Source organism: Ciconia boyciana, chromosome 24 (assembly GCF_034638445.1).
Source record: "Ciconia boyciana chromosome 24, ASM3463844v1, whole genome shotgun sequence".
In the NCBI taxonomy this organism is placed as follows: Eukaryota; Metazoa; Chordata; class Aves; order Ciconiiformes; family Ciconiidae; genus Ciconia; species Ciconia boyciana.
Window position 1 is genome coordinate 1,679,220 of NC_132957.1, and position 24,585 is coordinate 1,703,804.

The window sequence follows — 24,585 nt, forward strand, 5'->3', positions numbered from 1 at the left end:
CCGCGCCCGCCTCCGCCCCCCGCGTCTGGCGCGTCGGTCGGGCCCGGCCCGGCCCGGCCCCGGCGCCTCATTGTGCTTCGCCTCACGCCGGCCCAAGATGGCGGCGGCGCCGGAGAGCCCCGCGAGCCGCTAACGACAATAGAGGGAGGCGAGGGGAGCGGGCGCCCCCGCCGGCACCGGCCTCCCCTCCCCGCCTCTCCCGCCGCCTCCCCCCTCCCCCCCCGCCGCTGCCGCCGCCGCCGCACCTCGCACACGCCCCCCGGCCGGGCCCGGCCGCCACACCCCACCCCGGCCGGCCCCTCTAGCATGGTGCGGGGCCGCCGCCGCCTCCTCCTCCGGCTGCCGACATGGGCGAGAGGCTGGAGCTCCGGCTGAAGTCGCCCGTGGGAGCCGAGCCCGCCGTCTACCCCTGGCCGCTGCCCGTCTACGTGAGTATGGCCCCGGCCCGGCACCTGCCCCGCGCCCTGTCAGCGCCGCCCGCTCCCCGGGCCCGGCCACCCGCGGCGGCCCCGCTCAGCCCCGCGGGCCCCCGGCCCCAGCCCGCCTCCCCCGGCCCCTTCCCTTCCCCGGCCCGCCGTGGCTCCCCCGAGCGCTCTCTGTCACTTGTTAATCAATCTGTTAGTGCGTGTCCTTCCTGGGAGCGGGAGTGATCCGCGTTATTTATCCGGTAGCGCTTCCCATGCGGGAGCACCCCCCGAAGCCGCGGGCTGGAGGGTGAGGGGCTGCCGGGCTGGAGCCTGCCGGGCTCCCCAGCCCGGGGTGCTGCTGCTCGCCTGGAAGTCAAATCCCCAATTTCTTTTTATAATTGGTTGACTAAACTTAAGGGCGGGGAGGAGGAGGACTGCTTAATGAAAAGTTTTCGTGTTTTCCTGAGCTCGGCTCGTGTAACTGGTTAATAACCGGAGCTGCTTCGAGCGGGGCGAAATCAAGAGGGCTTTCTGGCTGATAAATATCGCCTAAATTATCGACGGCTTCGGGTGGTCGGGGGGACCCCCCAAAACCAATGGCAGGAGTGGAAATAAACAGAGGAGAAGCGTTAATTGTGGGTAGGGGAGAAGGGCTTTGCCTTCGGTTCGTGTTAGTGGGGTTGGTGCTGGTGCTTACGTTTCCCTCGAACGAGTGCCCTTGTAGCTTCTCTTTTATTTAGTCTGAACAGGATTCAAGTCAGGTTTGTCAGTTGATGGCAGCCGTAATCCGCATGCTTTCAAATAAAATGTCACTTGTCCCTGTTTAGTTACGTGAGCGGCGGTTTTTTTCTAACTTGCCTGACTTTTTCCTGCCTCTCCTGTGCCCGGAGTGAGAGGTGTGTGACCTTGATAACAATGTCCATGTTCGAATTAGAGAAAATCTCACGAGAGGCGAAAGGCTTGAGGGTTTTTTTTTGTGTGTGTGTGTGTGTAGGGTTTGTACCAATCCTTCAACAATTTTTCACCCTGTTTGTAGCACCTTTGAGAACAGTTGGTAAAGGGAAAAATCTCTCTCTCTATATATTTTACTTGGCCTGAGTGCTGTTGATTATTCCTTGCGTTCCAGGCTTTGCTCTTGTACGTGTGCTGCTTCACGGGAAGAACATGCTGGGACACACAGGCTGGGGCAGCTGATATTGCTGATATTGTTGCTCGCTTGGCAATCCTAACACGCTTGTGTGTGAATGATTAGAAATATATCGCTTGTGGCAGGGGAGACATGGCTGTATATTCGTATCTGCTGCCTGCCTTTTGGTGCTGTTGCTGTAGCTGTGGTTTCCAAAACATCCTCCATGTATGCTGGTGTGCTATTTTCATCGGCTGCTCCCGGAGCTGGAGCCTCCAGCACACACTGGTTAATGCAGCCTTTCCTGTTTGGGCAGCTCTGTCATTCGTGTGTGTGCGTTCGCGGGCGCGCGCTCTGCTTAAATTGACAGAAACTGAAAGTATAACGATGACCAGTTCAGTTTTCTTCATGTCGCCAAATATTAACTTGTGTCTCCAAGCTGGTTGCGTGAAATGTAGGTTAAAGATTACATAGGTTAGGGATTAATCTGGAAGGAAGGAATGGTTTTATGTATATTCACAAAACTTCCTACAGGCTTAAAAAAAACCCCAAACCACAACCTCCAACCTCCCCCTCCTACCACCTCCCTTAAAATGTGCATTTTAATGCTGTTTGCAGCATGGGAAATAAGGATTTAGTTAATTTAGGAAAACTTGAGCAGCCAGTTCTGAAGATGGCAGAATACATAGATTTTCTTTTCCAGTTAATCACAAATGCAACGGGCATGGGAGCTTATCCACATGTGCTATCTGCATGTGTTAAGAAATACCACAAAACCCAAACATCCTGCCATTAAACTGGCCTCTTTGCGTTGCAAATTTTTCCACGGTAATACAGAAGTGGATGGTTCATCTGGAGCCAATCAATATTCTGTCCTGCAGTTTTGGTGAAAAGATCACGCCGCATATTACAGAAGCGTGCGCTTGCGTGCGTGGGCACGCATGCATACACACCCGCACGCTGCTTGCAGCTCTGGCCTTTGCAGCAGCAGATGAACTCTGGAGCTTTAGAAATAAATCCTCCTCTCTGTACATGGCAGTGTTTGGCCTGCTAACATTGTACTCTGCTGAACTGTAGACTTTCTTTCCCTCGTTGGCTCAGCCTTGAGTTGGCAGCAGGGTATATGTACCGTTGTGGTTTTAGAGCTCAGCTCTGTTTGACGTAAGCAGAACATTTCTTAGTTTCACCACTCTTTCTGCTGCTTGGTTCCTAGGAAGCAAGGTGGGATACCTGGGGGGGGGGGAAATACACTTCAAGTAGTTTTATTTAGCAGCATTCTTGCTGCTTCCTGTTGTATGCCGGCAGATATATTTTCCAAAGAAAGCTGGAGAGAAAGGGGAGGGGAAGCTCACAGTCCTTGCTAATTATTTTTGGTGGGAGTGCCAGGAATGGCAGGGAATCATCTTTCCCAACATCAGAGGCTGAGTGGTATTGTAGACCTGCTGCTTGATGAGCACCGCTGCGTGATGTAACCCTGTATTGAGTAACTTGGCTATTCTTATGCTCTTACTACGTCTTAAATTAGCAGCGTCAGTATTGCTGCATAAAAGGCTAAGGGTCTAATCTCTCGTATTAATGGATGCCTGGATTAATAACGTGTCTATTTGTTGCAGGACTGCTGCTTATTTCATGTCTAATAGGAAAAGTGGGGTCTCTTCAGACTGCTGAGTTTGCATAATAGCTCAGCTGACAAACTGGTGCTTGTTGGGATGCTAAAAGAGCCGGGGAGGGTGATGTGAAACATGTATTTCCCTACGAGTCTAATTAGGGCCGTGGGAGGAGAGAGCATTGGTGTTGCAGATACAGCCTCCCACTGGCTTACATACAAAACTGAAAGTGTGACTCTTTCCCCCGCCTTCTGCTTTTCTCAAAGGAAAGGCCATGGTTTCCTAATGAATACATGGTGAGCAGTTCTGTCCGTAGCACACTGTGATGAGTAAGTTGAATAGTGCATGGTGAGTAATCTCTCCTCATGACTCACAAAATATTTTCTGATGTTGACCTCTGTTTTTATGAGTGCCCTGCTTAATCAGAGCTGAAGTGAGTTTCTTCTTTTGTATGCTGTTTAACTCCTTGACTCCCACATACCTGCCCCATTTTGTGCTTGTGTTAGGTTGTCAGAGACCGGCGATACTGCGTTAAAAATTTTAATTTTGGTATCGGGTGAGATACGGGCCTGGATAAAGGAAGTATGTTAGGTGCTCAAATGGGCGAGCAAGAAGAGTTAGTGGATCTAAGTGTTCTTAAATAGGATAATGCCGATAGGGCATGGCATTTGTAGTCATAGGTCAAGTATTGATATGCACAACTTGGTACTTACTACTTAGAGCTAATGGATACAAGGGGTGAAGTCCCCTTGTAGTTCTAAGACTTGCAGATGTTTAGGTTTATTCCAGAGAATTGTCCTTAAATTGGTTCATTCTCTTGTCTCTGACTTTTCCTATAGTTAACTCTGAATATTTATTAGGCTTAAACATGGAGATTTTTCATACCATGATAAGTTCTGCCTCATCTGTGGGGTGTCTGAGGTTGTACTTTGAACTCCTCTTGACAACAGTTCCTGCTTAAGGAGTCCCAGTCTACTGTATGTAGGGAAAAAAGGGAAAAAAAGGTGTGTGGGGTGGTTTGGTGTTTGGTGGTGGTTTTTTTTCTTTAAAATCTGCATCAGTTCCACAATCTGGTCTGGCATAGTTCTGCTGATACATCTCTGCCACCAGTGAGGGATTGCTTGCATCCAGAACTGAGCAACAGGAGGCTTCAGAGCTGCTGAAGCTGATTCTTGTCACCAAAATCAGTGTTTGCTAAACTGCACTCTATTGCAATGTATGAGTTTGTGAATGTGGAAAAGCCTGTTTTCTGGTAGCACATGCATCAATAAGAGGATGCTGTGGTTCATTTATTTCCTCTCCTTTAGGCTTGCACTGAATGGGTTTGCAGTCTGATCAAAGTAAGTGTCGGTGCTGACAAAGGAGGGACGGCAAGGCACAGCCAGGTGATGAGAGGAGGATGGGACTGGTGTTGACTTTGAGTGGCTTATGCTGTCATGGCACTGCGTCCTTCACCTGGATGGCTGCAAATGACTCGCTGCCTGTCATGTTAAATAGTGTGCAAGTCCTTTCAAGTTTCAGAATTAGACATCTGCCTGTCTTGTCTTGCTCTTTTCTCTGGTAAGCCTTCCCGTTGTTCGCCTGCTGAATAGCATTCCCCCAAAAGATAATGCAAACCTCTGTGTGTGTCAGGTTTTTGTGTGTCGTGTTCCCTCCCCTCACTGTTTGACTTGTAAGGACTAGGCAACTGTGTTGTGATAGTGCCCGGGAACTTCTCCTGCAGCCCAGGCCTCTGACGGGCAAGCCACTGTGGATCCCCCAGTAGGGTTACGCTCTGGGTATCTTTTATCAATTTTGTTCCCATCTTCCAAGTTGGAGATCTCAGACCCTTGACTCTGTTCCAGGAGGGGACAGTCCTGGTTGTGCCATTGTGCACATCTTAGCAGGGTGAGGTACCTCTGCCATGAGCTGCTGAAGCTTAAGCCTCCAAATTAGCAACTGTGATAAGTCTGGCTTGAATAATTCATTGATTTGTCTATGTTCCTCCTCTTTGCTGCTGACTTTCCACTCAGCTGTAATAGCAAAAAATTCTCGTTTGGCTAATTGAGTGTTGTCAGAGCATCACCCTGCAGCTGTTGGAGAGGTGTACGTGTGTCTGCTGCTGAGGAGCAATGGGACACGAGCTTGATAATACTGGACTTTGTACAGGTGGAAGGGTGCAGAGTGTGTGTGTGGGGGGTTTTTTTTCTTTTTTTTTTCCTCCTCTCTCCACCAGTTGGTGATACAGCTGATACCATTCTGTCACCAAAGGAATGTGCTGTGCTCGAAAAGCTCAAGGGCAGGCAGTGATAATGAAAATCACAGCCCAGCAGGCAGTGTCACCTTTGAAATTAAAGATCAACGGTAGAGATGAATAACAAACCTTGTTTAAGAATTTAGTGGGTTTTTTTGTGTGTCACTCAGCTTTACTGGGAATAGTTTTTCTGATGACTAGCTTTGACTTCTGAGACAGCAAAGTAAGTGTGGGAGCAGTTGTTGAAGTTGAGTGCCATAGCGTAGTACGGTAAGATCAATTTAGGAAGGTCCTGAATTGGACTGAAATTGGTCCCTTCAGTGTTGCACCTAACCTGCTGGAGCTGCAGGCTGCTGCTGAGGGGTGGTCCCGTGCCTCCTTTTCCCCAGCCGCTTGCTGTTGCTGTTTCCCCTGCACAGATCCAGCCCTTCCTTACTACATGCTCCATTACACTCTGGCAGGATGAGCTGCTGGAAAACAGTTTCACGTTTTGCACGTGTGCATGGTTTTTCCCTTGGATCAGTTTGTGCTGGAGGGAGAAGGTGGGGTGCCGGGGGGGGGGGGGGCCATGGTGAGGCTGTCCCTTCAGCTGCTGTCTGCAGTTCCTAAGCGTGGTGGCAGACCCTCTGCTGTGCTGCTGTGAAGCTGTGTGTGGGGCGGCTCTGTGAACTGGATCGCTGAAAATATCTGGGCTGGAAAAAAAATGTTCCAGTGTTTTCACAGCCGGCCCCCCCCTCCGCCCTGATCTGTAATCTGACTCATGCTGCCTTCTCAGGGCAGCGGTGCCGGTACAAAGGAGGGGGTGGTGAGCGGAGGAAACTGTTGAGCTGGCTTTGCCAGGCAAAACCTCCTCACACCCTGAGTAATGGCCCAGAAATTCAGCAGTGGTGGCAGAGGTTAGGGGATTTTCTCTGATTTAATAGATGCTGTCGATGCAGCTTGTTGGGAAATGTTTGTGGGGATGACTAATTACTTATAGAAACTTCTCTAGTGAAGAAAAGGTTTGAAAACTTTAGCAGACTTCCAATTTCTCAACAACCCTCTGGCTTCCCCAATTCTTAAAAAAAACGTGGAGTGGGGAGAGTGAATAGTGTAAAACGGGGAAATAATTGACTCAGTCATTTCAAAAGTACTTGGTTTTCTCTGCTGCCCAGCAAATAAACAGAAGCAAGTAACTGAGTTGGCACAATTGCATCATTTTTCGGTACTTTTCTGCTCTCACGAATGCCAAAGGGAACCCAGCAGTGTGCTCTTGGGAGGTGAGGTGGCCTCACAAGGCAAGGAGGACCATAACGGTACAGCGTTTAATTGCGCAGCACGTGGTTATGACAGAATAGCAGTTTTCTTCTGGGCTTTACCCGTTGAAGTATAACTTGCCATGAGTGACAATCGGTACTTGTTCAGTTTTCAGACTGGCTTTTGTTCAAAGCTCTGACCAGTTGGATGTGATATAAATAATGAGTTCAGTTAACATACACTTTTTTCCTAGTACTTCTGTATGAAAAGTAAAAGTTGTTCTCTTGTATTGCATCTTAAGACCACAGTACTCTTTATTTTTCATATAACTGAATTATCTGAAAGGTAACTGTTGAAAGACAGAGTACCTGCCTTTTTTTTTTTCTGTTTTTTTTCCTATCAGCAGATGAGTGAGGATTAATGTTCCTGTCCTGGGCCAGGGTTCCAGCTCTGGCAATTCAAATTTATCTACCTAAAATTCACCCATCAGTTACAGTTGGACACAGTATTGAAAGCTTTTAGTGTGCCAAGGGAAATCCGTGCCACCACATGCAAGTCCAACTCTTGTCCTTCATGGCAGCCTTAATATATATGGAGATGATAATCCTTTCAAGTCTCAGATATGTGACTGAATTGTGTTTCTCCTGGGAATTTAGGCAAAATATCTTACCTCTTGGTATGCAAGATTTATGGGAAATTTAATCACCCTTCTCCCCAGACATCCATATGTCTACTTTTGTGTTCTTCCTTCTTTCTCCTTCTCCTTGCCTTTTTTCTTCCTGCTTTGAGTTAACCTTTGGCTGTCTGATTAAAGCTTTTTACCCTAATGATCAAGACAAGGACCAGAGGTGGTGTGCTCTTTTTCCCCCCCCCTTACAGTGTATTTATCACAGATTGATAATCACAAAGTGTCTCAACATATTTAAAATATTTTTGCTTAATTTATTTTCTCCTTCCTAACAGAAGGATCCACAGAAGCAAGAGAAGTTCATATTAGGAATCATGAACATAATATATTTACTTTCATAGTGATTGTTAAAGATAAGACAAAACTAACTCTGAAGAGGAACAAGAAATAAAACTGAATATATGATGATATTTGCTACACACTGCTATAGATATCAAATTGAGTAGGTGCTATTTTTAGAGCGTAGGAAGAGGGTGAGTATATGTTACAGCAGGAAATGATGGCTTCATAGATATGAACAGATCTATGAATAACGAAAAAGTTCCTGTTCTGAGTATTTTGTTTTGTTTCATTTCATGAGTGAATGAGAGTTTCCTAAAAATCTACACTGAAAGAACTTTTTAGTGTTAGATGAAAAATCTAAGGAACTACTGAGGACAGCTAAATGAAGCATCGGAAAGTTTAAAAAACCAAAATGCTACGGAAAGTTCTGTATAAGATTCTTGGTAAAAATTAATGGGTTTTAATACTGTTTCTGCGATTGAGAAACTTTCTGATATTTTCTGTGTAGTGTGAAGGGAAGCTTCCTGAGCTTTTGGCATTAATTTGTCATTTACTTCTTAGAGCTCAGCGGTATTATTGGTGTTGGACAGTGTACACTTCTAACATTCTAAAAAGTTTGAGCTTTTAAGACTGCTTTTGCATTCCTCAGCTGGATTTCCATTGGGTTGCAGGTGATTCCCTCTTGTTTGCATATCTGTTGGCAACAAAGCCCTTTGGTAGTGAGAGATCAGGTGCTGGTGCAGTGCAGCCTCTGACCCTCTGAAGCTGGGGATTGGAGTCTGCGTCAATCTCGCTTTGGCTTCCTCCGTGCTTATTAGAAGAAATAGCAATTCACAATGTATGAAGAATACATTGTAATATCATAGGGTCATCTCCAAGTCTTTAAAATGGAAGCTTTTAAAAATGGTTGGCACTTGGAAGTTCATGTATGCTGTTCAAAATCTGCTCTGGGTATAGCTTGTATTGCTGCTCTGCAGCACAAGTTGAAGCTTACGGGGGGAAAACCATAACCATTCATATTTTTCTTTTGTACCTCACAAACCATCTTGCTTTAGGAGCTCAGTGGGCTTCAGAAAGAACACAAGGTTTTATTGCTGACTTCTGTTATAGCAGAATATTTATGTGTGTTAAGCAGGAGCAGAATTTCTGAGCTGTCCAAGACTCAGTATCTTTACGGAATGTGAAGTGGTTGTTTAAGATGTTGTTGTCCTACCAGCAGCCTGCAGGATGCTTCCCTTTGGCCTGCCAGTTTTCCTTGCAGGAGGTGGGGATCAGCTGTTCAGCTGATGCAGCTGATGCAACTGAAGAGCTAGGCTGTGCCATGAGCTTCCTCCCAGCACCCACTAAGGATGTGGGAAGACTGTGGGCTTGAGAAAGAGATGGTAGCCACTTCTGGCCACAGCAGTTTTGGGGCTGGGTATTCATTTCTACCAGCACTAACCCTTTGCTTAGGTTTCACATAAAGGTTTGTTTCTGGTGGTGTGGATGTATATAGCTGTTTTCTTTTCTGCTCCCCCCACCTCTCCAGTTATTCCTGCATGGGAGGGTTATTTCCTTATTAACACAGGCTGTGGTTCATGGTTAGGTGAAAGTTTGAAACTGTTACATCTGCAAGTAGAAATAACTCTTGCCATCTCTGTCCACTTGCTGTTGCGTCTAAGCTGCCCTCACCCTTATAACAGTGTGTTTGTACGCTGGTGTGGTGAACTGGTCTGGTTGAAAGGTAACTAAGCCAAAACACTGCAAAGGTTTAGTTTTAGCTTAGGCCTTCCCTGACTTTGCTGTGTGCGTGTACAGGCACTGCTGGCACAAAGCAAGAGGTAGCTTTTGGGGAAGCAGTGGCAAGGCAGGTGGCTGTGTTGGTTTAAACTGTGAAGTGATGGTAGGACCGCCTTTCTTGTTGACTTGAGTGAGAGCCCAGCAGTCCGCTCTGTCCCAGAATAAGCAAACACATAGTGCTGCTTCAGCTGCTGGAAAAGCTACAGCATCCGTGTGCTCCCTCCAGCTGTCATATTGTGGGAACAGCTTGTAATTGCCTAAAACTTAACGGAAAGGGCAATAGGACATACCAGTGCAAGGTACCGTTTTACCAAAATAGTTGCATTCCCCTCTATATTCCAATATAAACATTTTGGATTTTTTTAAACTAGTCTGTGCATAATAGAACGACTTCTTACTTATGTCTGGGCTATGTCTGGTTTACACAGACTAAAGCCAGTAGGTCATCCTGCTGTAGCTGTCCCACGTGGATGTTGCCTTAGACACTCCTGCAGAGTGATTGCATGTTAATATATTTATCAGCCCCTCCTACACACTATCATGGGAACCATTCCCTGTTGCATTTGTGCAGTGTCCGTGGCAACAGTTGGAATTGCTGTGTGGAAAGGCAAAATGGTTTTATTGTGGTTTATTAGGTAGCTGCAATGAAAGTGCAAGTCCCTCTTGCAACCAGATCCACAACTGTCTTGTCTACAAATTCTGGATCACCTGTACTCATGCTATATGAGGATTACCCGGAGCATTTGCATCTTCTTTTCTAATGCCTATTTCCTTTGTTAACTTGGTAGTCTTACTATATTTTGGATCTTGGGCCAAACTTTTTTTTTTCCTTTCTTTAAAAGTCCTTATGTAGCTGTTAAGGAGGCCATAATGCCCTCCATGTTTTCCATTTAGTTTTGTGTGACAATAAACTTACTAACTACTGAAACTACATCAAACTTGTCTGGTCTCTTGCTGTGTGAGAGGTGGGTTTCAAAATGCAGTCTTGGTAGTTCTTGCTTCTTTCTCCGCTTCTCTGAGGCTGGGAGGAAAAGAATGGACACAAGCTGTTCTCTGCAGGAGATCTTTTTTTATACATACTAATATATATGTATACTTGTGAATGTCCTTATACTTTCTTGATTAAGGGAACAACAGTAATTGGATGCTTCAGAGAAGACTTTTGGTTCTCATCTCACTTAGTAAGAAAACTTGTGCTTTGGTTATTTCTGTGGAAGCTAAATGACACAATCTTGATTTGAGAGAAAATCTGGTAATATTAAACGAAGTCTAGCTATACAATATGGAATATTGCACAGAGCAGACTTTCCCTTTTCCTTACTCAAAGTGTAACCAGCATTGAGCACGAGGCAAAGACCTTCAAATGTGAAGTGACTGAAGGCACTAGCTGGCAGGACTGCTGAGCTTGAGATCTTTCATTTTGTTCAGCTGGCCCGCAGGCAGCTCTTTGCCGCTGTAGCAGCTGGAAATACTTTGGTTTTGGCTTTTCATAGGCTCTTGTCAACCACTGTTTGCAGGTGTATTAAGTATGGACGTGCTCTGGACATAGAAGCTGTACTGGTGAGTCTTTGTAGACAAGGTGTAAATTAAGTTAAACCCTGGGGGAGGAGGAATGCAAACTTCTGACAGGCTGAAGGCAGTGGTTTTGAGAGGGCATCCATGTGCCACGCAGAATGCTGGATGCTTTCCTAGTTCCTGTGGGGAAGCTGCAGCTGCAGTAGCTCACATTGCCTTCCTTGATGTCTAGAGAAATGCTTATCATCCTCCACACATGGAGGAAACCTAGGGGACATTAAAGAGGCACTTGTCCCACTAGCCTTCTGCAAGATTGATTGGCTTTTCCTAATCCATCTTTTTGATCTCTGCTAACCATCTTGTCTCCAGCTGTAACATCCTCTCCTTTGGATTTATGGACCACTGCCTGGGGAGAGAGCTGCCACTACAGGCAACCAAGCTGTTCTTTAAAACCAGGGGCTAGTGAGACTGACCTCTTTTGTTTTGCGAGTTAAGTAGATCATATGCAGATCAGAATTTGGCAAATCAAAATGGCTTCTGTTAATACATGAGTGGAGTCAGCCTTTAGTACTTGGGAGCCAGTGTTACATGGTTGAAGTGTTGGAAGTAAGATGGTATCTAAAGACAATCATTAAAAGGTACATGAGTGTTGCCATTGATTTATTTGTAACTAGCTTGTTTCAGGTTTTGTTTTCTCTGAATTGTTTGGATTCATCTGGTGGACAGTGACAAGCTTTTGGGAGATCTCTTCCTTGTGCTTTGCAAGTGCTTGACCACAGCTTGTTTGTGCATTTCTAAAGAGCTCTGCTTTGGTCAGCTAGCCTGTTTTTGGGGGACGAAGTGCGGGCTAGTGAGTCAAATGCTAAACTGGCTCTGCAAAGGTAAGAATTGCTTTTGCTATGGGATAGTTTAGTCCTGGGCATGCAAAGATATGCACAAAAATGTTCCTACCTATGAAGAGTAGATAAGAGGTCTTAAAGTTCTGTGTATGGTGCTTTGAGAGCTACTGATTGAAGGCGTGTGAGCTGTATTTCTTTTTTTCAAGACCTCATCCAGATTTTCAAACCATTTGTTCTCCTCTCAGGTTTGCAGGTTTCAGCTTTTTGCTTCCTTTACTGCATAGCACTGTGTAGGCTGATCAGATCTCACAAGGATCCCTCTTTGCATATGGGGAAATGAAGTTTAGAAAAATGCAGTGTTCACCCCCAAGCCCCAACTCATGCTTATCCCCAAGGATAAGCATAGTTTCATAAGAAGGACCTAAATATAAAAAGATGTGAATTTGGAAGGGCACTAGGGTGTTGTTCCTTGCTTCAGGCAATGACGGCTGCCCAATTTAATTAAACATGTTCTTTGTGTTTGAGGAAGAAGCATATAATGTTTAAATCTGTTGCTTTAGGTTAGAGATTCACTTTAGAGTACGAATTGTTGCATTGTGAGATAACTAGTCCTGCACAAATACACCCGAGAGTCTAGGATACAGTACTGGAATACAGAATTATATCAAAATAATGACATTAAGATATCCTAAGGGATGTTAACTTGAAAAAATAATGTAACCAAAACAGCCACACCTGGTGGAAAAGTGTAGTGCTTTGTATTCAGTGGGAATTACAAGCCTTCATAACAGCTAGCTTGTAGCAAAAATGTAACAAATTGTAATTTTCACTTTACCTTGCTCTTGTAGAGTGCTCTGCAAAACCTTCTGATTCAGCTCTTTTTATTAGAAATTTGGTGCTTCGTAGAACAAAGTTATGTATAGATAACTGAAATGTGTCTGGTACTGTTCATGTGATGCATAGTATGATTGGGGCTCCTTTAGTTTTCTTACGTAGCTGTTAGAGTGATAGCTGTGATTACTACTGAGAACTTACAAGTTCTGGTCATATTGGTGATTTTTTTTTTTTTAATTTGGGTTAGCAAACAAAGAAAATTATAATGATTACATGAAAATACATATTTGGAAAGAGCTTTTGGGCACTGCCTTATTTGGCCTTTAAAACCACGTATAGGGCTTCTCATATCTGCAAGATACAAAATGTCTTTTGTACAGAGAGGGCTGGCTGACTTGAGCATTGAAGCACGCAGAAATGTTCTTTATCATTGTGGTTTTTTTATCATCCCCCCCGCCCCGTGATCAGAGAGCTGAGCCTAAGCTGCAGGAAAAGGGGAAAAGGTCCTAACTGAGAACAATCAGGATGGGAAACAGGAGAGGTGAAGGGAAAGATCAAACTCTTCAGAATTGCTCTATGGCCTAATCTCCACGTCCTAAAGGGCAAAAGCAGTTTTTTTCTCCACGTCCTAAAGGGCAGCTGCACTAATGCAGCTTGTTGATTTCTGTAGGAGGACTCTGTCTGCTTGGCATGGTGTGGAAGCAGGAGTCATGCATGCTGGTAGGGCTTCTGGGCACTAGTGTACTAAAAGTTAACAGCAGTGGGTGTGTTTCTGGCTTCAAACTCTTAACTCCTGTGATTAGAGTTGTAGTAACATGTGAATGGAGAAATCTGTTGTAGGAATCGGAACTGCGAAGCTGTTCAGTCGTGCTGGCTGAAGCTGTTCTCCACTGTTTTCCATAGAAAATTGGATTGTCTTACAAGTGACTTTTTCAAAGTGTCTGCTTTCTTTCCATTATTTTTCCAATTAAATGTCTTGGCAAAAACTTTTGGATTTTCTCTGGGAGCTCACGTTTCAATTTTAAATTGCATGTTTAGGTTGAAAATAAGAACCCTTTATTATAAAGTTCAGCTGGAGAGAATTGACTGCAATAACTAACTTTTAATGTGTGTTTAGGGTTTTTTTTTTAATAAACTTGTTATGAATAGCTTTGAGCATTCTCAATAATTACTATAGACTGCAACTTTTTACTTTAAATACTTAGTGCATAGACCACATTAAAGAGATAAGGTCTCGTCTCATGAAATAGCTTCCATTTATGTGGCTCAGAAGATTCCGAGGGCCTCTCAAACTACATAAATACAAGATCATTGCAGAAGTACAGCCAGGCCAACGAGCAGCACGTAGTATGCTTCCCATCAGTGTGTAGGGGAGGAGGGAGGGAGAACAGCTTGGAGCAGAGTCGGAGGATGAATGGAACTCCTCTTCGTGACAGAGAGTACCGTGGCATCGTCTCGTGACTGTGAACAGAACAGATATGCTTCTTGAGACTCGTCCAAAAGGCTTCTGCACAGTGTAGTTCATGATTGATAGCCAGTCTGTTTGTAGGAGGCTCTTTACCAGGATATTTTACTGACAAAGCATTGCGAGTACGGATGCAGATGCAGCATAAAGCTGTGCTCTCACGGATGACTGTTTGCCAAAGTATAACATGACGTGCTTGTATAATGTACTTGCACTAGAGGCGTAGCTGGCATGCTGGTGTTGGTCGTGGGTCACTGTAGCCTGAAAAAAGTAAAAACCAAACCAAAAACAAAAGCAGGGGTCTGAATTCAAGAAGCTTCAGGCCATCTTTGAGTGTGCTGGGTTGACTGTTGGCTGAGCCAGCTGTAAGGTTTGTCAGACTGCTGTGATTGCAGCAGAGCCATGGGGAATTGCCATCAGTCCCTCCCAGCCTGCTGGTTTCAGTGTTCTGTCCAGTGGGTCTGTAGAAGGATCCGGGTTAAAGCTGCTGCACCGAGCTCAGTTGCATGTCTGGCAAAAACCAGTGCATCTGCTTGAAAAGGTGATGGGCAGAGGCTGATGCTGGCTGGAGTGGAGTCTGTGGCTTTGGTGAAGTTTCTATTCAACTTGCCTTTTGAGTTGCTGAAGACTCTCTATCAGTGTCATAAACAATTGCATGAATACAGATGTGATGACTTGGTGCTGTTTAATGTCTATTCTTACTAAATCTTGTAACTGTAATGTTGAAATGGGACTAAAAGTTTCTCTAAAGAAAGGGAAACTGCTCTGTATTTCCTTTAGATCTGTTTCCTCCCCTTCCATGGCCACCTTTGCTTTGAAGAAACATTAGGAGATCATCTCTGGTTTTGTTTGCAAGACTTGCATGAGATCTTGGGAGCTTGTCTACTCGGACAAAGTACGTTAGTTATAGAGTATAGTAAACTTGGTAAGTGTTTCAACGTGAGAAGTTTAGCAGCAGTAAATGTGGAACTGTTTTCAACTTCATTATTCCTAGTTAATGACACAAATTAAACTCAAAGGCCCCTTCTGGCTGGAGTTTCCATCTGAGGTTGTGTTAGTAAAACCACTTGCTTAAATTGGATAATCTGTAGTTGTAGATGTGCATTGTGGTTTTTTTTTTTAATTTATTTTTCACTTTTTAACCCAAGACAAAGGAATCTGTTAATTTAGCAATTTTAGTCATTTATAGGGGTGTTTTCATGAAGACCTATAGGACAAGGGGTTTCTCCGTGTGTTCTGCTAGCACTGAAACTGTCCAAAACCATCAATGAAGAATACAACTTCTTCAGAGAAAACGGTTATGCCAGAATAAGCATGAATTCACTTTTACGGTATAATGTGCTTATGTTGATAAAGCATATTCTTACTATACAGGAACACAGTTTACTGGAAGAGCTAGATCAGCCCAAGGGGTTTCTCCTGTGATAATTCTGTGTGTAGCAAAAGGTGAAAATTTATAGGGGATGTTTATGGATGAGCTGACTGTCTTGGGCTATTTTTATACTTTGCAGATAAGAAATGAAAAGAAAGAAAAGTGCTCCTCCTGTATCCTTTTTCTTTTATACGTGCACTGAGAGTCAGGAGCAGATTTTATAGTTCAGTTGCTTCCCTGTTTTCTAGGCCAAGATTTCTCAATAGAATTACTTACCTGACATTTCTGAACTTAAATTGGGTGACTGTTTATTGGTGCTGTTGGTTTCTCTTGGATTTGGGCTGTCCCAGTCCAGACCCTGAGCGAACACCACAGACTGGAGGAAGCACAGCCCCAGATCTGTTCTGCATGGCTTGCGATGTTTGGGGCGTTTGCGTAGCATCGGCATGTTGTTATGAAACATGACCAAGGTAACGCTTAGCTTCTAGGCCACTGTGGATTTGATCCCAAATGTCTGGACTACTTATGTTGGCTGTTTCTCTGTTTTGATATTGTGACTGAAATGTTTTGTTTTTCTTTGAGTAGTCTCTCGTGTGACTCCTAGATATGGGGTTAACTTTTTGCATTCTGAAAATAAAAGCCTTTCCTAGGAAAATAGGAAGTGTTCCTTCATACCATCAATATAACAGACTTCAGGAATGTTTGCATTTCTTTCTATCCCTCTCAGTCATGAGATTTATATCCAGGTATCTAAAGGGCTGTGTACAAGTTTCTTGGAATGAGAACTTCTACAAGACTGGCTGATCCTAAGCATATAAACTGGTTATACAAGGGGAAATCTGTTTCCTCATGCAAATACGAAAGCTGTGGTACTGATGAAAAAAGCTTCTATTTGACTTATATCATGTCCTTCCATGTCTTGAAGAAATAGAGATAATCCCAGCCGTTTTCTGTCATCTGTCAATTAGTGTTTCTCTTCTTCCATTCACTCCCTTCCCCTGCCCCCAGTCCTCTGCTTTCTGTTGCCTGTCCTTACCCTTTGCTATAGAATTTCCCCCTGGTAACTCTATAGAAATGACATTTCTGCAGCAGAAGACAAGGGAAATTATTTGAGAGTGAGTGAGCCTTTATGCTTTTAACTCTGGAAGGTCCTTAGATACTAGACTCCTAATTAAAATGTCAAAGCCACTTCAAGAAACAAATGTCTAAATATAACCTCAACTTTGTGCAGGTGGACTCTGATAACTAAGGCTTCACAAGATGGATACAACAATGTATATAGGATCTCCTGTAACTTCTCTAAAATGGAATTTTTTGTAGCATGGTGCATATATATGCCAGCTCTGAGGGCTTTATTAGCACGGATTTGGAGTGGCTTGCTAAACTCACTTGTGCTTCTGTTGCTCCTGAGTAAACTCCCAAATTAAAGTCAACAAACATCTGTGGCTCACAGTCTAGCGTATACTTGTAATGCACAAGTTTTAATGTGTTTTGTGCATGTGTGTGTTTGTTTTTCAGCTCCTGAAAAGGTCTGCATATTCAGACCTCCTTTTTTTTTGTGTACTGTGAGGTGTTTTTTTTCTACACTCATATCCACCCCTACTGTTTATTTGATGCTTTATTTTAGAAAGCCATTCACTGTGCTAGAATCTTACTGCCCATATGGAGATGTGAGCACATACCAGATGCTAGGTCGATGAAATCAGCTGTTCATTGTGGAACTTGCAGTCAAGTACCTACTGCATACCAATAATCCTCAAGGGTTTCAGCTACACAATTCCCGATTTCAGGAAATGACAAAGAAATAAGTAGAATGATAGTTCCTTCATGTAAATCTTCTGCTAGTCCATATAAACTTGAAAAATGTATTTCCTTAAGCCTTATTTTTTCTTAGAGGGCTCATTTTGACGGGTTTAATGGCCTGGGTGGCAATCAAAGACTCCTTTCCTAGTACGCTTGCTGCCTATATTCGTAAAAAGATTGTGATTCCTGTAATCTTCTGACAAACAGCACACCTGATGTCTCTTTGAAAACATCTCTTCTTTTCTTTGTATTTCAGGACAAACACCATGATGCTGCTCACGAAATTATTGAGACAATTCGGTAAGTGTTCAATGCAGACGTGGCTAGAACCCTTTCCTGTGTCTTACTGCATCTCAGTGAATGGATGTCTTGAGACAAGATATAAAGGAGGGCAGCAGCTTTAATTGTAATTTAGCAGCTCTAAATTATTTTCTAAGCTGAACTGATATTGTTGCAATACAAACCTCCCTGTCAAACAGACTTTGTTTTAACTTATCATATTCTATTCTCTTTTGAACAGAATTAAAAATGAGTAGTGATATTCAGCTTTGGTGCTCATGGCAGTCTGTATTCTGTCTTTAGAAAAGCAAGGTTAAGAAAACATCATTGGCATGATGTGTTAAGTTCTGGTCTTGCATATCCTCTTGCCCACCCTCTCCCTTTCCCCTTGTTGCTGTGATGTTGCAGCATTGTTAGCATTTGCATTATTTGGGAAGGATGTCCCTATTAACATTCCTCTTAATTCTGCTGATAGAGTTGGACCAATATGGGGAAAATGGGAGGATAAAGGTGAAGGACAAGTATGAAGAGTAGGAAGTCTGAGCATTTCCCCACACAGGCAGTGGTTATGACATGGCTTGCTGTTATTTCAGCAGGATTAGGAGGTGACTTACTGTAGAACAACTTTTATTAAATGCTAACACAAATTCCCCAAACACCTGAGGGATGTTAATGTGTTATCCACATTAGATTGTTTAAAAGCTGTTCTTGTTAACTGTTTTAGATCCTTACCATACAGGCTTTCTTTGTCGGAGGACTGTATCTGCAGCATGCTTTAATGGTTGGATGGTGCAGGTACAGGTGAGGTACAAAGAATGGTGTTTTATCTGCATAGCCACCTGAGCTTGAAATTTGGTCAGTCACATGTGGCCTAGGAAAAGGTAGTGAGCCTTGTTTGCTCCCAGCATGAGTGTGAGAGCTAAGTGCTTGCATGGTAGTGTTGATTATGTCACTTATATACATTAAATAATAGCATTTTCCCATGCTCTGTGGTGGGAGAGAATGTATAATGGGACTAGGGGCTAGAGCTGAGAATTTTTCTTCTAAAGAAATTTGTTTCTCTAACTACAAAACCTCGACACAAGATGCACTGCCACTGCTACTTCCAGTTCACTTGTACTGATGGTGGTAAGATTCTGTGCCTTGGGAACTTGTGGCATCATTTGTCAGTATGATTATTGAGAAGACCCTTTCTGAAGGGATTTAAACAGACGTGGTGCTGAAAGTGATTGCTGGAGTCATGGGTGCTAGTGCTTTCTGTGCTACCCTAGCTGAAGGCAAGGGGAAAACTGTGTTAGAAAGCAGTTGGGCCAAAGTAATGTTTCACAACTGTCTTTTAAGCATGATTGCGGTGAATACAGTGTGTTAGAAGGCTTTCATGCTGCCTTTGCCTGCCTTGTGCAAAGTAACCACAGTGGGGTTATGAAAGTGGTGGGTCAAAGAATGCAAAGACGTATTTATCTCTTCAAGCCAGTGGTAAACAACTGTTGACTGGGCATTTCCCTCATCTAAGAGAAAAAAAATTGCAGAGATCAGTCCTAACCTTTTTAGGGAGATGGGAGACATTAGTCAGAAGAGAGTCAACCATAGACAGAGAAGTTCTGTTTTTTACTTGCCTATATATTTATTTGTTAAGGGTGAATCAGCCAGAAGGATCCAGAACTGTTGGAGCTCTAGTAATTTTTTTTTTCCCCACCATTTTAATAGTGAAGCGTGCATCAAGGTGCATGAAGAAGAAACTCTGCTGTTCCTATTGAAATTCATCCTATGACATGCTCTGAGGTTTTTTGATGATGGTAGTGCTTTCCCATTTTTATGCTTTTGGAGGAAAGTGTGTGCAAAGCTTATGTGGCTTTTAAGTTGTCTTTGAAAGGAGTTAATCTTCCCCCATTCCAAGAGTGAAGATCTCTTCTGTGAGATGCCATTGTCATATGCACTGCAAGTGGGTGCACACTTTCCATTTCTAATGGCAACGACATACAGGGCTTTGTTAACACAGGATGTAAAAGGGATCTTTTATCAAAATAACTTTTGAAAATCTGTTTTGTGTTGGGTCATGTAAGGTGTAAGAGCAGTTTAGAGCACTACACAGAGGAGAATATCCTTGCAACGAATGTTTGGTGGCATTGTTTTGGGGTGCTGTAGGAAATGTCTTCTCCACATTCAGCTTTGTCAAAGTTTGTTACAGTATGAGAATTCTTTCGAAATACTGCACTTCTGCATTACATTTTATGTTAGATTAGCATCAGTCATGGCTTTGAGTATTTTTAGATGCATTGAATACATTTATCACCTTGTTTTGAAGTTGTGCCATTTCAAGAGCTTTATACTACTGCCAATGTCTATGAGCACCTTACTGTTTACTCAATACAAATGCGAACTATTGCAGCTTTCCAATCAGCATTTTGTGATGTCTGCCTTACTCCTAACAATATTGTGATCTTTCAGGTCTGCTGCAGCATTCTGTCTTAACATATAGCAATGCCACTTAGAATTGAGACAGACTGCCTTATTATACTTAATTGGAGATGTTTTTATTTGTCTTCTCTTGTTCCAGGTGGGTCTGTGAAGAAATCCCAGATCTCAAGCTTGCTATGGAAAACTATGTTTTAATTGACTATGATACAAAAAGGTGAGAGGAATATTTTTTTTTTCCCACTGGGAGGACAGGCTAGCACGGTTTATAGTGAATCAATTTGTAACTGGTTATTCTTAGACGCTATGAACTGAAGTTTTCTTTTAGAACTGGCTTCAGACTCTGCAGAGTTATTTTGGTAGGAAATGTGTAACAGAAATATTGGCAAAGGCTGTTGGATTAAGGACATAATTGGAAACTCCACACAGCAGAAAGTTGAGCTCTGGTGTACGTTGGAATTACTCACTCCAAAACAATGATCGGTATCTGCGCTGTTGGACTGTGTCCAGTGTTAGGAATCTGAATGGCACTGAGGTCTCTACTTTTGTAGTAACTAAGAATTCCTGTTTAGAAAGTGGCATGCCAGAGCTGTCTGTCAGCAACACGTCCTCTGCCTGCTGTGACTGTGGGTTAACCTTCCCCATCCCTCCTCTGGGTAGGATTCAGTGCAAGTGGGATGCGGTTGTGGGGGGGGGGGAGCTAAAGTAAAAGGCAAACTATTCATACTGCTCTTCTGGGCAGTTAGAAGTAATTTTAAGATGCTTGTAGTTACATGTGAATACCTATTCCACAAACAGCTTAAAATGACTGTATAGAATGTGGCATTCACCTCGAGGCTAGGAGAGGCAGATCCTGACCTGCAGTATACCTGTGGAGAGGTCTGAGGTTCTGTGTATTGACTTGGCTGTACTGAGGCTGGAAAAAGAGATGACCCTCAAGCTGCAGTTTACAAGAACCTCCTTAGTTGCTTTCATGGCAAAGACTGAATTTGTTCAAGTCCACAGCATGACTAAAATTTTAGAATTAGGTTTACAGATGAAACTGCATCGCTCTAATTAGTCACTGGCTATTGTCCTGAGCACCAGATACTTGTATCATGATCTGCTTAAGGTATTACTTCCACCTCTCTCAACTTCTTTTTTTTTTTTTTTTTAATTTCATTGCCAGACTTGTTAGTCCCTCTCTTCCTCCTGAAAAATTCAAAAGGAGAGATCAAGGTTGAGCATCCCTTGTCATCAAATGCATTAATTTGTATTTGTGGATTACTCACAGTGACTGCGATGCTGTAACTTTTGTAGCTCTGGCATCCTCACTGGGCATGTTTAACTGGGTAGCATCAGTGTGGTCAGCAGCAATACCAAATAAAAGAGAAACCCATCTGTTCCCAAAAAATCACACCCCACTTACCTTTCTGCAGCTTTTCAAGGAAGTCATAAACCTGTAATTTTGGTAATGGTTTTAGTCGTTTTACTTCCTTTGAAAAAATTAGTCAGAAAAATTACTTGTAGCAGATAGTCTGACACATGGATGTGAATGAAAAGCAGTGGACTATAGAAATGCATGTGCTGTGCAGACAAAAACCCATTTCAGCCTCTTGCTTTGTCCTAACGTGAAAATAAACATGGGCAGCTGAAAGCTTGAAGTGGAAGTCAGCAGCACTCCTCGCAGAGGTGTCCTAGCCAGCGTAGTGGTAATGAGGATCACAAGAGACTGAAGAGCTACTTCCTTCTGATGTTCCCTGGTCCTCCTGCCCCCTTCCTGATTTGGGGATGGCCATGATTTAATTATCTTACTCCTGTAACTCCTCGGGTTGTTTTTTTTGCTGCTGCTTTGTGGGTCTGATTATGTAGCAGATGATGTTCCTAGTAATATCTTTTCTTTCCTGGCCTGAGATGAATTTATTTAATCCTCTCAGCTTCTGTCATTAAGGCGTCGGCCTGAATTGACTGTAATCCCAACCAACCCATGAAGCAATCAGTATGTTTTTCTGATGGGTGAAATTTTAGATTGTGTCCTGGGTCTGTCTGCATTTTCAGTCCCAGAGCTAATTTCTAGAAAAGTATCTACTTGTCTCAGAACTGATTATCATGGAGAGATGATGGAACAAAGAAGAAGAATTTACAGATGTCTTAAATTTCTGTGCAGCTGAGAATATAGAAAAGAAGTAATGGACTATGAGAATACAAAACTTTCTAATAAGTCATACTTTGAGCTCAGTCCTTTTTCCATTAATTAAAGAAACCAATATTATTTGTCATGTACTCCTGGTCTACTGGGGAATTTTTTTAAAGGAAACTGTATACAAAGTCCTAAAGCTGTGTATGTAATGACATGTTCTGCAAGAAACAAACCCTAAATAGTCATCATACATACTGTAAGTAAGTGGCAAAAAAGCACAAGGTTGTACCTTCAAACCTGCCTTTTAGAGCTCTCTGTTTTTAACTGACCCTGTGTTCTTTCTCCCCACGTAGCTTTGAAAGCATGCAGAGGCTTTGTGACAAGTACAACCGAGCCATTGATAGCATTCATCAGTTGGTATGTATTTACCTTTGTTACGCACCATGATGTTTATCTAGCTGGTTTGAATTCACATAGAGTGAATAATATCCAGAAAGCCGTGACTGACTGAGCGCTGGATTATATGTGTTAGTCTAGTTGCATCACCAGTATTCAGCACTTCCATTCTTTTGGGGAGCTAATAAGTCTGATATTAAACCTTATTTTCTTGATCACACCTGGGCAGTCAAGGAGTTAGTATTGGAGGGACGTTCTTATAGGAAGAAAAAAAAAAATTTCCCCCAAGCTGCAGATTTGTAAGCTATTACTCTTTCATGTCCACTTCTGGCACCATTGTTTTGGCACTTTGAAATAGCTGAGTTACCTTTAGGGAGAAGAAAAGGTTTCTCTGCATGTAACGTGTAGATGTTTCACAGGGATTTACCATATAGATTTACTTTTGCATGGGGAAATCTGTGGCTTATGGGTACTTAAATAATCCATGTGAAGGCTCCTGTGTATTGTGGAAGTGATCCATGGCTTAGGAATTTCCTTGCTTGCCACTCAGTTCAGCTGCTCTGTTCTGCAGGATCACTCTGGCAAAACTAGAATGTAATCTTGTTAAATCAGTCTGAAAAGAGATTTTTGGTTTTCTTACCCCTATAAAAGGTTGAATTGGAGGAAGCACAACATGACAATGAATTAATGTTACTATTCTGTTTAATTTTGAAAGTATAGGTGGTTTTTTTTCTCTGCTGTGCTTGTGGGAATTATTTGAAGTGTGTAGTAGTATGGCAACAAGACACTTTTGCCAGGCTTTCCTTCACTTTAGGCCTACAACTCCCTAAAACTTGCGCTTGTCTGGATTCAGGCATCTTCATGTGTATGTCGGATAATAGCCAAAAATTGGAAGCTATTCAGCATTTGCAGTTGCTGTCTGAAATGGCAAACCTGATTGGTTTCATTTTCTTCTTGCCATCTGAATCTCAAACAGAGGAATGTTTTGGAGGGATCCTGCAGTTGTCCTTTTTTGTTTGTTTTTCCTTATCAAAGGGAGAGGTAAACATTTTTAAAACTTAACAATTTTTTAAGTTTAGGACACGGTTTTTTTCTGAAGAAGAAAGGAAGCTTGATTTCCATCTCTTTCCTGCCACTCCCTGTTTGAGTACATATGATCCCTCCCATCCTACAGTTCCTGAAAGAAAATGAAACTGCTCTTACGATGACAGTACAGTCAACATCAGTTCAGTGGTGACTGGTGATAAAAAATGAGTGAACAAACGATTACACCTACTCCAACTATACTGAGTGTTAAGCTTTACATTGCCTATTGATTTTTACATCTCTTTAATTTCCCCTTTACCACCTATTTCCAGCAGGCATATTTGAAATTGTCTATTAGTTGAGGTGAGACAAAGTATGGAGCGATCGGTGTTGCATAATTTCTTGAGTATTGTTCACTGTTTTTACCTTTACAGAGCACCTGCAGACCAGCTTGTGAGAGAGGGGATGGGAGGGAATTTCTCTCATTTCTACGTTATGCCAATGCAGCCTTGTTTTGGTGACATTTACTTGTCCTCACATTGTGTTCATATCTTCTTCCTGCGCTTTACCTTTAGTGGAAAGGAACCACCCAACCGATGAAACTGAACACTCGTCCCTCCAACGGGCTCCTCCGGCACATCCTGCAGCAAGTGTATAACCACTCAGTGACTGATCCAGAGAAACTTAACAACTATGAGCCCTTTTCCCCAGAGGTTTACGGAGAAACGTCCTTTGACTTAGTGGCCCAAATGATAGATGAAATTAAAATGACAGAGGATGATTTGTTTGTTGACTTGGGCAGTGGTAAGTGATCGATAACTTAAGTGAGTTTTCTTTTTCTCTTTTTGCTTGCTGTTTTTTCCGTTCTTTAAAAGAAAAAAAAAAGTGAAATTCATATTTGGAAAGTAAACCAGGACTAAGGATTGTGTTACAGGATAAGCACCTTTTCTAGATAATCCCCGGTGATGCTCCTGCTTTTTATGACAAGATTAAATAGACCAAACAGACATCCCAGACGTTCTTCCCTGTGGTGTTAGTGAAATGTCGGCCTACAGATGCAATAAACCCTTGTTACAGAAAACTCTTGGTTTCTGTTGTTATTGGCAGATACACTTATAAAGAAGAAACAATATTAAAAATGATGCTTGAAAGATAACAATAGCA

General features: G+C 42.9%; 1 protein-coding gene across 5 annotated transcripts in view; it reads left to right on the forward strand.

Moving 5' to 3' along the window:
* Nucleotides 1-24,585, forward strand: part of DOT1L (DOT1 like histone lysine methyltransferase) — a 78,419-nt gene continuing 53,834 nt past the window's right edge. For 2 of the 5 annotated variants that reach the window (XM_072845403.1, XM_072845402.1), the window contains exons 1-5: nt 4-428; nt 17,443-17,486; nt 20,023-20,097; nt 22,353-22,416; nt 23,997-24,225. In XM_072845403.1, the coding sequence (XP_072701504.1) occupies nt 348-428; nt 17,443-17,486; nt 20,023-20,097; nt 22,353-22,416; nt 23,997-24,225 (493 nt within the window). In that variant the 5' untranslated portion in view covers nt 4-347. Of the gene's footprint in view, nt 429-17,442; nt 17,487-20,022; nt 20,098-22,352; nt 22,417-23,996; nt 24,226-24,585 lie in introns of all 5 variants that reach the window. The other 3 variants (XM_072845406.1, XM_072845404.1, XM_072845405.1) reach the window with 3 other exon arrangements.